Genomic DNA, 16,011 nt, shown 5'->3' with positions numbered 1-16,011 from the left:
GAAACAAAAACATGATCTCAAAGATGAAATAGCAATAATAAGTATTTATATTATAATAACAGGAAGAGGATTGTACTCTAGACATAAGGATTTTGTTTAAACTTTGACTTTAGTTCAATACTTCATTCTGCATCATGCAGAATTTGAAAAATTGCCCTAAATATTTTAAAAATTATTTAAGGTCTTCAGAAAAACTGAAGAATAAGGTACCTCAGGCCTCAACTATTTCTCTATTTTGTTGCTTCTATAGGGACTCCCTCTCCATGCAACTGGGGTCCTTGCTGGTGCCCCAACTGGGCAACTCTGGTATTATGCTTGCCAAAACACAACATGTATCCTAAGTTAGCTGCCTAATTTCATCTTCAAAGACATGACTGTAGAAAATAACAAATTCACCACTCCCAGCCTCAGAGCTGAATGCATTTGCAAATACTGTGTTTTAAAAATAAGACAATAAATCCAGATTTTAAGTGTGAAAACTGCAATGTAGCAAGACTGAGAAAGAGGCCATGGTTAAATGAGAAAGTAAACCAGTGATCTACTGAGAGATGACAGAAGTTGAGAGTGCAGTGGGACACAGAAAGCATTTCATAATTTGCTTAGGAAAACAACTGTTGAGTAAAAACAAACAAAAAAAAATCACATGATTCTCTGCTTTTAAAACTCTTGAGATCAGACAGTGGTACTTTTTCCTTCTCTATTTCAATTTCTTTTTATTGCTGTTTTTATTGCTTCAAGTATATATAAATAACTGTATCTTTTGGTATCTGAGTAGCTTTGGAAAAAAAAAAATATTGCAGTATCTAATTGGACTACTGTCAAGTGCAGTCTGCTGATCAAATGTAGCACCTCTTTTCAGATAGCAGCCTTACAAAACAACAACAAAAAATTGACCATAAGAAACAGGAAAATCCTACACCTCTTTATTGCCAAGAAGAGGTTGCTGCATGTCAGAAAAATGAGTCGTTGCATCTGTATGCTAGCTAAAAGGCCTGTGCCAGCTATCTACACTAATATCTAAACATTTCTTTTAACCTCAGTGCTGACCAAGAACTCTGCAGGAGTAACATCATGTCAGAATTAAATATGTCCCTGAAATTTGTTTTGAATCTACCACCTCATGCATGGTTCTTTCATTATGAGAGGGTAAATGAAAACAACTGAGCAATAATTCCAGAAATAAAATCCTATCAGTCGTTCTCATTAATTTACCTTTTTTCTTAGTGCCCATTTTTCAGTGCCTTTTCATCTAGAAGCCTCTCTAGCTCTTTGACCATATTTTTAACAGCTTTGCCTGTTTCTGCTATGTGCATCAAGGTGACCAGAGATAACCAGGACTTAACACAAATAAACTGTGAGACTGCAATCAGAAAATGATTTTGTAACAGATGATTCTCTTTACTGTTCTTAACATTTTGTTTGCTTTTATAACTACTTCATCTACATACCTTTTCCCTGAGTTAGTCATAATGACACTTTGGGCTTGGTTCTCAGTAGAACATAGAGACACTAGTCACTGTAACTTGCATTACCTCATTTTACAATTTGAAGATAGGAGAGGTGAACTAGGGAGCATGAAGGATGCACTGCAGCATAGTTTAAAAACCTCTAGCATTTGTACTTTGACGGAAATGGTTATATGGTATTGGCCTACTTCTAGAATATGAAAGGGAAGTCAGTTTTCAGGAGATGACTCTAATGTGTGAGATAGGCTCAAGTCCCCTCACAAGTGCTGATACCGGCAAAAGTTGTAAGAACAAATAAGGAGGACAGGAAGCCCCTATGTCCTATTTTGTAGCTCAGAAGTTTATGACCACCATGACCAAGAGATTGTGATCAAGACCATCTTGCTTGTACATTTGTAACTTTTATAGACTCCAATAGCATGCCCAAAAGATTAAAAATCAATTGTTCATATCCTCAGGTTATCTATTTCCTGTAGTGGAATGCTTATTGCTCTACTCTGCAGCTTAATTAACTCTCATCTAAGATCAGCTTTCATCTTATTTGCTTCGTCTTTGCATCAACAAGTTTTGGCTTAGAGGGGAAACGTTGTTTGGGGTTTACCTGCCTTGGATGTTCAAACATATCACTAAAGGCCTGTCTTTGAAAGTTTTCCTCAGAGGAACTAAACCAGAGAACACTGGGGTCATGGCTACCATGACTGCTGGTTTCCCCAGATACAACTTATTTCCCCTCATCCAGAAACTTTGTCTAGACAGAATTTGAGCATTATTCTGAGGTTCCTGGACATAGATTCTATGGTGCATGCACTATGCAGATGGTCTGCACATGTGCAATAAATGCAAAGCTTCAATGAAATAACCATACAGATGAATTACACATGTAACCACACCATCTCAATTAAGAGAGTAGATCCCAAAGACTAAGGAAGCTTTAGATCAAGTCTTAAATGTACTGTGACTGTAAGAATTTATTATCACTACTACTATACACTTTGCGTAACAGTACTTGTATGTATAAGGATAAATACATAAAAGTTCCTATTTGTATGGGTTAAACCTCAAAATGACAAATATTTTTTAGGCAATAAGGATCTGATATAGTATGCATAGTAGCCAGTAGAAGGAAACTTACATCTCAGTTTAATGCTACTCTTTTCTACTAAGAGATTACAACATATTATAAAGAGAACATACTTTTGAAAATTTGGACACATTAAATGGTTCTTGATGCTTGTTTTAAATGAAAGAGAAATACAAAAACTGACCATGCAAAACAAAGCCAGATATTTAGCAACTCCTGATATGTCTTTATTATCACGAAGCACACTGAATTATTTGGTTTCCAAAAGCAGTAGTATGCTTTAATGTAAAGCATCCATACATGCACATACATGCTATGATGACAAACATTTCCAGCTGAAATGTATTTTTTGCCATTGGAAACCTTGAAGGTATTGTTTCTCACAAATGAAAATTAGTGGAATGATTTCTGTTCTCTGAACAGTTTTCCCTACTCAATTTCAAACACCAGTTTGAACACCACTGGTATATAAGCAAAACAACAGATGTATTCTGAGTTTCTAAATACATGTCGTGAAGCAAGACCTTCACATGAAATGAAATGCATTAGTATTGATGTAAGTTGGTAATAAGAACCTAATTATAATCAGAGCTAAATCCACATGAAGATTTTTAAACTTATAGAAGAAACCCTCACAAAAAATCATCCGAGAGTTTTATTCTTTCCCATTACAGCTGGGTATTTCAGTAACACTGAAGCACAGAAAAACAAACAAACAAACAAAAATCTCAAATTAGGCACTAATTGATTATAAAATATTAGTATCAGACATTTTACAATTGATTACTAAAGAACACTGAAAATTGATAGTGACAACTACTTTATAAAGCACTACAAAAACACAAAAACAGTGCAAGCTTTCTTTTAGGTACGTAATTGTAAGAAGGGATACTGAACAGTTACTGAATTCATTTTGCATGCATTTTCTGATAAAGGAGCATTCCATTACCTTTATTACTTTGTAATATTTCAGGTGTTGACATAAAAGTCCACAGTGAATCTTACTGCTATGGACTACAATTACAACTTGATAGCTAAGGACAGAAAAATCATCTATAAGCACCATCTATAAGCAACCCTCCTAATTTTGTCAAAAGGCAATCTTTTTAAGTATCGGATTTGCAGGAATACTGTGAAGGAAAAGGCCAAAGAAAAATAAAATAAATGCTCATAAACCATTTCTCATTAATGCGACACCACATTGTTTCAGTCACAAGTTGTACACTCTAACAGCAATGCTTTTCTAGATCAGACTTCACATTCATAATTTCTTTCTATGCCCTACTTTTTGAAGAAAAACTTACTGCCATTTAGGAGGTGGTACAGCTGAGTGTGCCTTCAATGACTAGCAAGATGGAAAAAAATACAGAAAGCTAGAGCCCATTTTCTTGCCTATATACATATATATCCTAACTGATAATCTCATTGCAGAAGTGGAAAGTAGGATCACTGAAAAACTCATCATGCTGCCTGATTATCCAGTGCATCCTCTTGCCCCCACAGGCCACTGAGAATCTGAACAAGATTAAGGGAGCAGGTACAACACGCGTAGGCTTAGGACTTACTAAATTAACTGAAGTCCATCTGCATCATTCTAGAGTTTGACTCCATATTTACATTAAAAAAGACATATCACAGATTTTGAATGGGAATAAATGTTTTGAGATATGTTCTACTAATAAATTAAAAAGTTCTGTTTAGGCTTCCTTTATTTGAAGTTTGTTTTGATCTCCTACAAAACATATATTATGTACCAAGAAAAAAATGAAAAAAAAATCTTTCAGACTTTTATAGACTGTTTTATTCTGTTTTGTTTTTCCTTAAGCACAGCAAATTTCAAGTCTAGAAGTTTGGCTTCACAAAATTTAAATACTTTACAGGTATCTAAAAACCTTAATAAGCGATAATGCTAACATGGCAAATGTTGGTACTGCAGCATACATTCTTGCCATGTGCATCCATATCTTCCCTTCACATTACCAGAAGCTACTTATAAACTGAGAAAGAATACAATTAGAGGATACTGTTTTCCTCTAGCTGTGTATCCATAACTTCCACCAAAATTTATGGAAGAAACACATTAAAACCAAGGAAAGAGATGTCCTTCACAACACATGTAAAACATGATGCATAGTGTTTTTCCTTCCCAATGTAATGAAACAGCTAGCAACAAAGAAGCTTCACTTTTTTCCTTTAACGTATTAAATTGTGGAGCATATGAAAATCTCAGAAACACTCATATTTTCACCTCGTTTTTTAAGCACATGAAAGTCCAAATTATTTTCTCAACAAGTTCAATTAAGCTATGACTAAGCAATTTCCTTTTTTAGTACCTTGTAGAGTGTAAGTGGGATCACAATGGCATAGCTGTACAATAATTGGACTAATCAAAGGTATATAATGTTAGCATTGTGAATGAAGTAGTGTTGCTCATTAACCTATTACAAAAGAATTACTGTAAATTCAGCCTACGTGCAGCATCACTTCCTGTGCAAACAAACACAGATAATGCAACAAGCTTGAAACACTGCCAAGCTGGCAGACTGGCAGCACAAATTATGCAAAGAAACAGAAAACCTTCAGTAGATTCAATAGAGCTTGGAGCATAAGAATGATTAAGTGTTTCTGTATACAACTACAAATCACAGTAATGAATCAGACCAAGATTTCCATTAAGAGACTTAACTGCACCAGCTGGCCTTTTTCAGCAGCGTTATAATGTAAAATGATGACATCCTAAAAAGCGTTTGCAACTTTCACACAATGTGCCCAAAGCAAATCCTTTGTTTTACTTCAGTTCTTTTGGGAGACCTTTTTTGTAATCATCATAAAAATATGCTGCAGCACCTAAAGATACAGAAAGCCACAAAACTGTACTGTTTCTTATTCTCTTTTTTTTTTTTTTCTTTTCCCTATTTCAAAGACAGTAAGACTGTTCCAGGTTGTAATTTAAAAATCAAAACAAAGCAAAAAGAAACAAACAAAAAAACACCAGAGTTTCTTCCCCACCAGTTCTGAGACTCTTTCAAAACTGTTCGGTTCAGTTCAGGCAACTACAGACTTGCAATTTCAGCTTTTTCATTTTTTTATTTTTAAATCAGAAACTTAATAGGCCTAAACTCAAACCCCCCTATTTTTAATTTTATATATTAATGGAAGAGTAAGGTGCTAACAAACAAATCAGTACATATGAATGAAATAGGAAAAATATTACTTCTTCATAGAAAAGTCTGAAAGTCTCTAACAAACATTCTCTTCATCACTCAATGCATATATGGTTCCACAAGGGGCACAGAGAAAGCCTCCAGCGAGAGTATTTACTGAAAAAGTACTATTGTCACTATACACTGCTCAAACACAGTAGATTTTATTTAAATCATGGTGTACTAATCTACAAGACCTCTTAGTATTTTCAGAAGATTGATTCTCATCTAACAAACTGAACCTTTAAACAATTCTTAAACTTTTTTTTTTTTTTTTTTTTTTTTGCAAATGGAACAATGCCATTCTGTGTGTTGCAACTACCTCTCAAGCCTAAATGGCATTTTCAGCTTTTTGTACTTTTTCACTTACCATATACTCAGACATATGGGAAACATTTGTGAGCAACCTCAAAATATAAATTTTATTTCTAACCAAGAAGATTATTCCTGAGAATAAGACCTAGATCCTTTGAGATCCTAGAGCCTAAGTATTTTTGAGAATGACTTAAAAGATCTAGATATTACTGTGGATTAACTCCAATTTTCAAAAGTGATAAAAGCCTCACTGAAACTTAATAACATGTTCCTATCCTGAAAATCTGGCACTCACTAATTGTTATCTCCATATCTGAAAAAAAAAAAAAAAAAGTCATAGTAAAACATCTGAAATCCCAAAGTCTGATGTTCTGGAAATCAGAACATACACAATACATATGATATGAACAGAACATACATATGATATGAACAGAAAAACAGAAGCAGATATGTGAGTACAGATATATTTCTATTTACATGTGCATGTGTGTGTGTGTGCATAACATATGCATATGCATGCCTCTATGCATGTGCATTCTTACCGAATAGGCATCTCTCATATTTGGAATTACTCACTTTTTATGCCTGGGGACACAATCGCCTCAGCCACGCAGTAGCACAGCATGGAATCAGAAGAGGTTCTGCTTTCATTTTCGCAGTAGAATCAGTGTTACAGTTCTGTAACATTTGAAATTTACTCTGGGCTTCTGCCACATCATCCATCACAGGGAAAGGTTAACCAATCTCATGCTTCAGGGCCCAACACTCATCACTTCAAAACTGAGACAGAACATTTTCTTCATGTTACAACATTAAGGTGAACACAGCTAGGGAAGATGAACTTCATATAAAGAAGCGTTTAGATCAAATTTTCATCTTCCCCATTTCCCATATTCTTCTAAAATACTGTAAGAGGGCAGGAATCCAAGGCAAGATAATGGACTAGATGACCAATGCTTTGAACCAAATCAGAACTTGGAAATGTCATTTAACTCAAAAGCCTAAAGGAAGTTGTAATAAGATTAAGTGTTGACACAAAAACTATGAGACTACGCAACTAGCTTGCCTTAGTAAATTAGATTAAGTGCTAAAACATTTTTTATTTTTACCATTATTAGCTTCTGTGTTATAATAAAGTGATGTTCTTTCATGTGTTGGTAGTAAAGTCATGTGGTAACTTAAAGACTACACCAACAGGCAGGAATATCAGAAACTTCTGCTAATCACTGAATGCAGGTCCTACTCCACACAAACCTGGGGGCTAGGGAGTAGTTATTCCTAAAACTAACTTCACTCTTTAGAACAAAGTAACAAGTAACAACAGAGGTAGCATTTTACCCAAATGGCACTCATCACGCTCTCCTTAATTTTTAAAATAATAAATTTTATATCACTGGGCCCTCTATACTGCTCATTACCTACCAAGCTCCACATTTTATAGAGGTTCAGTCCACACACTTCTCTGAAACATGCCTTGTAAAGCTCTATTTAAAGAAGAGCAGTTATAGCTTTTTGGTTTAACTTAACTTTAACTGAATGCTTGCTTTTTATGACTCTGTCTATGACTAGTGAATTGTCAGGACTCTTGACTTTAAACTGACTAAGCTTCAAGAACAACTTGGATCAAATGCAAAATTTCCATTTTGGTACTTTGCAGGTAGGACAGAGGTCACTTTGGGAAGAAAATATTGCATAGAAAACCTACTAAAACAGCTGTGTACTGTGGTTGTCCTTTCAACCTTTAGGAAGATCCTTAAGTTTTATATTCAATAGCCATCTACTCTTCTCTTATAAGCTAATACATAATTCTTATCCCTTTACACACTCTTCAAGGTTTCCATTTCTTGTCAATTTTGTTCCAAAGATCCAAAAAGCTGCACACCTCTATGGCAGGACAATCCTAGTCATCTTATACACATCTTCCCTAAGTTATTAAAACGATGTTTGCATAGGCTGCTATCATAAAGAAAGAAAAAGAAAAAAAAAAAAACAAACATATAAAAACAAGATAAAGAAGGAACTGTAAATGAGTGCAATGCATAATATGCAAAGAGAAAGGAAATAAATAATAAAAAAAGTGCTACTCAAGGAATGAGGCAAGTATTTCCATAGAGATTCCCTATACATAAAGATGTTAAAAAAAAGTACTGGAACTAGAATACCTGAATTGTGTTACAGTTGTTTCCTGCTCTTGAAATTAAGAAGTGTTTGGTAAGAAATTGAATAGAAAGACAAAATGTACACAAGTAATAACTGTGGGTCTTTCTGCATTTTAGTTCCATCTTAACAAGTCATGGATGTAACATGGTAGAGAACTGCAATCAATTTATCCTATTGCATGGAACTGTCATGCTGATCTGCATTTTACAAACAAATCCATAAAAAGTACCGAAGCACTGCAGAACCTTCATAATTGAGGGTGGAAGGGAATGCATAATGTATGGTTGGGAATTCACAAAACAAAGATCTACATTTCCCTAGCAAAATGGCACATTCATTTAATGCACTGATAAATTTAATGCATCCAAGCATTGATGAAGTTAAATTATCCAGTCAAATTTGTGCAGCATATTTCTTTAACTTACAGAGGAAGAGAAAGAGATTCTGTTTGATCAGATTCTACTAGGATCAATCAGTGCAAGAATAGTCAATAGGTTAGGTATAACACATCAAGACACTGGTATTTACTAGGAAAATACTTTTGGTTGAAAACTGTCTTCCAATTTTCTCTATTTCCAGAGCTATACACAAAATGTATTTCTAAGTGTTATTGAACAAGTCATCATTTCACCAGTTTCTTCTAGCAAACAGTCAATTCTTGGAATGGACTGTGTAATGACTCATTCTCAACTGAATTAACCTCTCTTGGAAATTGTCTCCTGCAGCTGATTTAAGATAAAAGCAAGAAGGAACATCTGAAGCAAATAGATGTTTTTTTCCATGTATAAGCATTAGACGTAAATATTTTTGTTTTCATAAATATGCAGTACCAAAAAAAGAATTTCAGTGAAAGAAATTTAGTTGAATACAAGCTAAAACCGCAGGCACTATCCCATATATATTGTTATATTTAAATTTGCTGCTGAGAGGCAACTGTCCCATTTTTCAAGTTTTCTAGAGTCCTGCTTTTTACCTGTAGCTAACTTGCTTGCTTAGAACTTCACCAAGACACTGCATAGTTTAACACAATGGCCTGTGATTCACGGGATATTATTCTTAAGAGAAATGATGTCCTGTCATATTTCAATTTAACACAATGGCCTGTGATTCACGGGATATTATTCTTAAGAGAAATGATGTCCTGTCATATTTCAATTGTCCATTTAAAATCTATTTAACAGACTATTTATCAGGATCTGCAAAGTTACAATAGTTTGCTGCTAGACTAACTCTTCCACTTTCCCAAGCCCAGTTAGCTTTTCATGGTCTTAAGAGTTCCTAAGTGTTGCAGTATCACTTTCTTTGTTCAAGTGAGCAACCACACGTACATGAAGATTTAAGGGTTTACCTTTACTACTCACTGCTCTAAGTATATAGAGAGCACATACTCCATTGTAGGTATTCAATAATATCCATTACCATCTACTGCCCTCTATTTTCACTCACGCCTTTTTATTTCCTGTCCAACTCTCTTCTGGTTTAATATTAAAGTAACTTGTTTCCCCTTCCCCAAGATCACATTTGTGAACTCATTGTTCCCAGCTGTTCTCAGTATAGCAGAATCAAATAATTATCTCTCTTGAAAGTGAAGCAATTGAAAGCCAAAACAAGTAGGCAAATTTCTATTACTATGATGAATATCCCACTTGTAACCATAACATTCACACCACTGTATTCACCATATTGGTAATATTGCATTCTGATATTCTATAAGCTGTGTTTGTAACTGAACCAAAGCATTTCATTATTGCATGTACAGAGACTTTATAGATTCTTTCCCCATAAAGCCAACCATTTAAACAATAAAGATGAATGTGAAAGCATAAAGGGATGGTAAAGGTATCATTTAGGCAAAGAAGAAAAGTTAACACCAATCTCCAGCATTTCAAAGAATCAATGAAAAATTCTATTTCACATCAGACTTGATTTGCTTCTTACACTTTCTAACACAGGCAGCTACTCTTTTCCCACAGCAATCCACATGGAAGCATTTGGATGAATAATATTAACATGTATCCTGCGTGTTTTCCCCTTTAAAACACTTTTTTTTTTTTTTCTCCACAGGACACAGCTAAGAACACAACACATACAGAGCACAGCTTCCAACGAAGTTACGTCCAGCAGATATGCAAATGCAATTACCTGCTGCCAACAAACACTTGGCATCTATAATCATGCCTCAATGATCTCTAAAGCTGTGATACTGCAAACTACACTCACGACCAATGACATACAACACTTATTTTGACCCTTTTGTCAAAGTTGTTCAGTGTTTACAATACAGGAAGATCTTGCATCAGGATTATGTGGCTTTGTAGAAGCTCGCTAGAAGAGGACTTGCCATCTTAGCAGAAAAGGAAACAAGCCCTGTGTGCAACACCTCAGGACTGAGGGGAAACATTATCTCTGCTGCCATAGAAATTGAAGAAATAGCAAACCATAGGCTTGCCTGACCCCCACGCCATGAAAAGAACAGTGAGATAGAGTGGCTGGTTTTGAAACCCTGCAAAGGCAAGCATACTGCAGCAAACATCATCTCCCACTCATGTAAGTTAAGGAAAGTGATTCTGCAGGGCCATACTGAAGCTTTCTGTCACACGTTCAAATGCATAATCAAGAGAGGGAGAATGCCTGTAGAAAAACATTGCGGTGAGCTGCAAAGTCAGAACTGCAATTTGAGAACTAGCAAATATTGAGAAGACTAATAATTTCCAGTTTGTGTATTAAGGTTTCACTATTTTTAATATTTTCCATTTACATATTTGCCTTTCTGCTAAGTTTACAAGCAAAATTGCTTCTGTTGTCAGCCTTACTAAAAATATCATATTTTACATCTTGATTTGTTGTTAAGAATGATTAAAGCTCAATTACAAAAAAGTTAAAACATGAAATTGTAATTCTTGCACTTGATTTGTGACATTTCATTAAAATAATCATGAAATATTTAAGAACTTACTTTAAGTAATCTCCCCCATTTGAATAAAATATAAATGAAGATTATATAAAGCAATTACAAGCAATTTTTAAAGTAAAATATAGGCATTTGATTTTAAAATAGTTCCCCCTCTGCATATTATCATGAAACTGTTTGTGTGATTAAATACTCTTAACAACAAGAAGGAAAGTATATGTATCTATTCTACTAACATAATCAGGAAACAAGGAATCTAAATGCACCCTTTATATATATATAAAAAAAAAAAAAAGTAAAAGAAGTAAGCCTTACCTAAGTGCATAAGCTTCTCAGTATTTTTATGTCTGCCTCTTTCCTTCAGAGATACTGTAGCAACAAAAGCACTGTTACTAGGTCACACCAGGTGATGTTCAACAGTCTCTGCCTTTATCAGGAACCAGCCTTTAAGCATCCCATACAGACATCATTTCAACCCAAAACTGCTCAGGCAGTTTAAACTGTTTAAGGAAGATCATGGCAGAAGTTGAATATTCTGATATACTGGAAGGAAAAATGTCTCACCTTAGACATCTTCAAGTAAATAGACTTTTCTTTATTAAAAATACTCTTTAGAAATTATTTTGTAAATGTTGTGACTATTCTATTTAATACAGCAAATCTGATAAAAGTGTTGAACTACAGCTAGAGAAATACTCTTTGACAAACTTTGAAACTGAAGCAAAGCAGCACAATGCAGAATGCCATGATAACCTCCTGAGCTCACCAAAACTGGTGACCTCAAAAGGGATTTTCTGAATGGTTGCAGTTTTCTGCATCAACACCACTTCAGTCAGTGACAACAGCTATCTATTCACAGAAAAATAACTTATCGCTACCCTATAAAAGAGAGGGGAGCAGTAAGTTTCTACATGTTCAGACCTGTCTTGATGGGGTGAGGGAAGAGGTATCCTGAAAGATAACCTGGAAGTCCCATTGAGATCTATAGAAAAACACTCACTGTCATCCCCAAATTCTACAAGCATTTCCAAGCTATAGTGCCAAATTTAGCGCACCAACTGATGTGCACATCCAATGTCCAGAACTACTAACTGTACAAACTGTTTCAAGAAAACTTCCTGAGCAACCAGCAAGAGGTCTTCTCATTCTCTTCCTCACACAGCTTCAGGTCTCCACAGCTCTCCAAAACATGCTTCCTAGAACTGGGGTGCAACTTACAGATCAAAGCTAATCACCAGCAGACACCAGTTTCTCAAGCTGCCACTTACATGCACTGACATCCTTCCTCCTCTTCCCATCACACTGCAGAACAAGCATACCTGAATCATGCAACAGAGCACAGTCTAATACCAACTGAAATACTTCTGAAACCACAGGCTGAGTCAGTACTAAGTATCGCCACATTAATTAAACCAGTTGGACCATGCCACATCATATCGCTAACACCCTTCCAAAACGCTGGGATATCTACTACTCATCACATGCTTCACTGCAATACTCTAAGCAAGCTATACATGGTTACAATCACTTGGAAATTGTGCTGTAGAGACTTAAAAAAACAACCAAACAAAAAAAATGGGACAGCACAGTCAGATAAATGTATTCAATAGTAGAATACCCAAGCATAAGCATATTTACTGCAAGTCATTTTTTTAATAAAACAACAAGAAAAATTATTACCGTGAATTTGCTATTGGATACAATTATCAACCTCCCCTGATTATCAACCTCTCTGCCTATGATATTACCTTAAAGAGTGACAAAATTATTTTACAGAAATTTCTGAACGAAGAAATACTGCTGCTTTGAAACAGTGCTTTTAATAATGGAAAATTTAACTTTTAACTAAGTCAGAGAGTTTCAACTCAATGACTCTTCAGAATAATCTATTCAGTTATATCAGTGTATCTCAGGTTTCTATCCCAGAGGTAGCCCAAAGGTGCTCATCAACCTTTCACTTGTCTTGGAGGTATGCAGTCTCCTCTTCCCTGACTTTCTCTTGAGCATAACCTTTGCCACTTTATCAGTTCACATGTTTAAAACTAATTTTCCAGTGTAGGTTTCTTTAGAATAATTTCAGGAACATCTACATAGCAAAAATGACCAAATGGAAAACTATTGGCATACTGCCTATAAAGAGTTCTCAGTAATCCATTAAAAAAGCCTCAACTATTTTCCAGGAGACACCCCCCAATTGCTTAGAAAAATAATTAAATCAGATATTATTTAAATTATCAGATCTTTGAAGAACACCACATGCACACATACAGAGGAAGTGAAGTGGTGAAAGAAAATTATTGGCATGAAATTTTGTGAAGATTTAATCCCATTATATCATATACACACAGTGGATATATTAGAAATGGACAAAGGTAGGTAATACAACCTGGTGGCTGATAATCTAACAATCCTTTGGGAAATTAAAAAAAAAAAAAAAAAACAAACACAGGTGGCTATGTTGACAATCAATATGCAAATTGTAGGTATTAGTTAAGGGATAAAACAAAAGTTAAGGACAAAGAAGTTAACAGAGGAAAAAAGATTAGTAGACAACACTGCTTGTGAATATGCTACTCATATTCTTGTGCCACCACATTACAAAAAAAGTCAAAGACTGCATTAGAAAGAAGGCACAAAGCAATTGATTTCTCCTTGAGGCTAATACCCTGGGGGAACAGGGATATCTACATTTGGAAATCCTTAGCCTGGTTTGCCTACTTGATAAGTAGGCAGAGAATTGCTTAACCTAGCTTACAAGACTAGACTTGGAGTGCTTATTACAAGGGTTAATCATCAAGTTGTCATTTCAAAGTTTTCCATTATGAGATTGTGCTATATTCAGAGAGGCTTTGCCCCATAAAATATTACCTTTCAAAAAGAGTGCCAGGGACTGTGGGAGGAATAATACAGGTATGAAGGCAGATGTCAATACATTTATTAATTCAACCACTATATGCAGTTTCATCTAGACTAAAAAGTTTTCAGTCTTTACCTGCTGCACATATACTTAAAGTGGAGGTGTCATTTTTTCCACTGTTTTCAATGATCTGTCTAATATCTCCTCAGAAATTTTGAACAATTGTGTTGTCTTTTCACAGTCTACACTGACATATTCCCAGCAGTTCACATGCAGCTGAAATTAGACTACCTGGCTTTGTCTGATAATAATTGTTTCGACTTATTATACATAATACCTTATCAAACCAAAATGACTAGCTCTACCCTGAGATTATTTGATAGAAACAGCATAACTCTACAAATAAGTTTTTGTTAATTATCTGCAGCTACAGATCTAGGATAATTTAAGCTTTTAATTTCACTATGTACTATCTTGCTCATTTGAAAAAGACAGGTGTATTTAAACATAACTAGCCACAAGGAAGAACATTCCTTATATCATTGCAGTACTGGCTCTCTAAAAAGTTCAAAATTATCTTTTTACATTACACAAGAAAGACGCTGTTTTTCCTTAGCTCTTTTCAGCCCCTACTGAGCAAGAAACTATCAAATATTTAGTTCAATCATAATACTGAAGTTTAGTGATACTGAGGCTCTATCCTTTCTACTGTGCTCTGTTTCCCACAATGAGGCATGAAAAAATGTACAATTTGAAGTCAAAAATGCAACTTGATTTTACCCCCGAGCAAACAATAATCTCATGATTCAACTAAGGGTAGCGTTCAGGCCTCCTACCTATGCATTATCTGCCCCAGATAAAACCAGAGGAGTGCAAAAAATTTGCCACACTGAGACTTATATAAATAGAGGATCTGGAACTGTTCTTTCCCTTCACCACCACCACCACCTCCACGTCCACCCACCCTCCACCAAAAAAAAAAAAAAAAAGTAAGAAAATGGTAAGAATGAAAATCTGCATTCTGATTCTGGAATAACTATCATATGTTCCTTATATTTAGTCCAATGCAAAACAAGAAGGCATAGAAGAAAAAAAGGCACACTATATAAAAGTTTAACAGTTTTGAATTCTCTAGCCTCATATAAGAAGTGAAAAAGTCAAAGCAATGCATAGCAGCAGGACATTACCACAATCACAACATTTATTTGGTACTGCACAGTATTTCCTTAAGTATATTTGCATCAGCAGTTTGTGATATTTACATATGTACACCCTCTAGCTTACCAGTCTATTAAAAAAAAATCAAATATTAAACAATCTAATCAAATTATGCATACATAATTACTTATAAAAATCCACTGCTTTCATGTTGTTAAATAACTAAACTAATTATAGTATACTTATGGTTTACAGTCAGTCATGAACACTGTTAAAAATGTCTATAGGATTAACTTTTAAAAGTATTTACCTGTGTGTAAGCCTTCGGTGACTAATGCAAACAGCAGTTTGTTGATCCTGTGCAACACAGACCTTATGGCGACTACATTTCATCTTTAAACATGGATCTTTAGCCGGATCTAAAGCTAAAAATAATTTTAGAAAATTGTTAACAATTATCTAGAAGCATGCAATTAAAAAAAGAAATACAGCACACACAAAACCCACCAAGTACATGGAGGAGGGCTGGCCTGATGTTTGTACAGGATGCCAAAAGGAAAGGCTCTGATCTTCATCAGGATAAAATGCAGCATATTCAATAATGCAAAATGAAACTGTACAAAATTCCTTAACAAGGAAAACAGATCTTCAGGAATCATGCATATTCCTGTATGCTCTCATACAATACCACTGCTATTTATTTATAAAAATACTAAGTATCCTACGCAACTCTCTCCTTATCAGGGTTTGTAACAAAGCCAAAGGCTGGTGGTTTTCACTGTAGTTAAAAACACTCTTGATATTAAAATTTGCTGAAGACTTTTAGGAATCCTGCACATCCGTTTTGTCATTCAAAGCAC

At 34.9% G+C, this 16,011-nt stretch overlaps 1 protein-coding gene across 4 annotated transcripts in view; it reads right to left on the bottom strand.

Annotated features, from left to right (window-relative positions):
• SPOCK3 (SPARC (osteonectin), cwcv and kazal like domains proteoglycan 3) overlaps positions 1 to 16,011 on the bottom strand; it is a gene marked incomplete at both ends in the record, with an annotated part of 194,012 nt that overhangs the window by 92,955 nt on the left and 85,046 nt on the right. For 2 of the 4 annotated variants that reach the window (XM_084285422.1, XM_084285423.1), the window contains one exon: positions 15,462 to 15,576. The exons of the other annotated variants lie outside the window; for them this stretch is intronic. In XM_084285422.1, the coding sequence (XP_084141548.1) occupies positions 15,462 to 15,576 (115 nt within the window). The remainder of the gene's footprint in view (positions 1 to 15,461; positions 15,577 to 16,011) is intronic. 4 annotated transcript variants of the gene reach the window in all.

This window comes from Netta rufina (assembly GCF_964035555.1).
Source record: "Netta rufina genome assembly, chromosome: 4".
Taxonomy (NCBI): Eukaryota; Metazoa; Chordata; class Aves; order Anseriformes; family Anatidae; genus Netta; species Netta rufina.
Note: the sequence above shows the minus strand (reverse complement) of the source record. Positions and strands in the feature narration are given on the sequence as shown.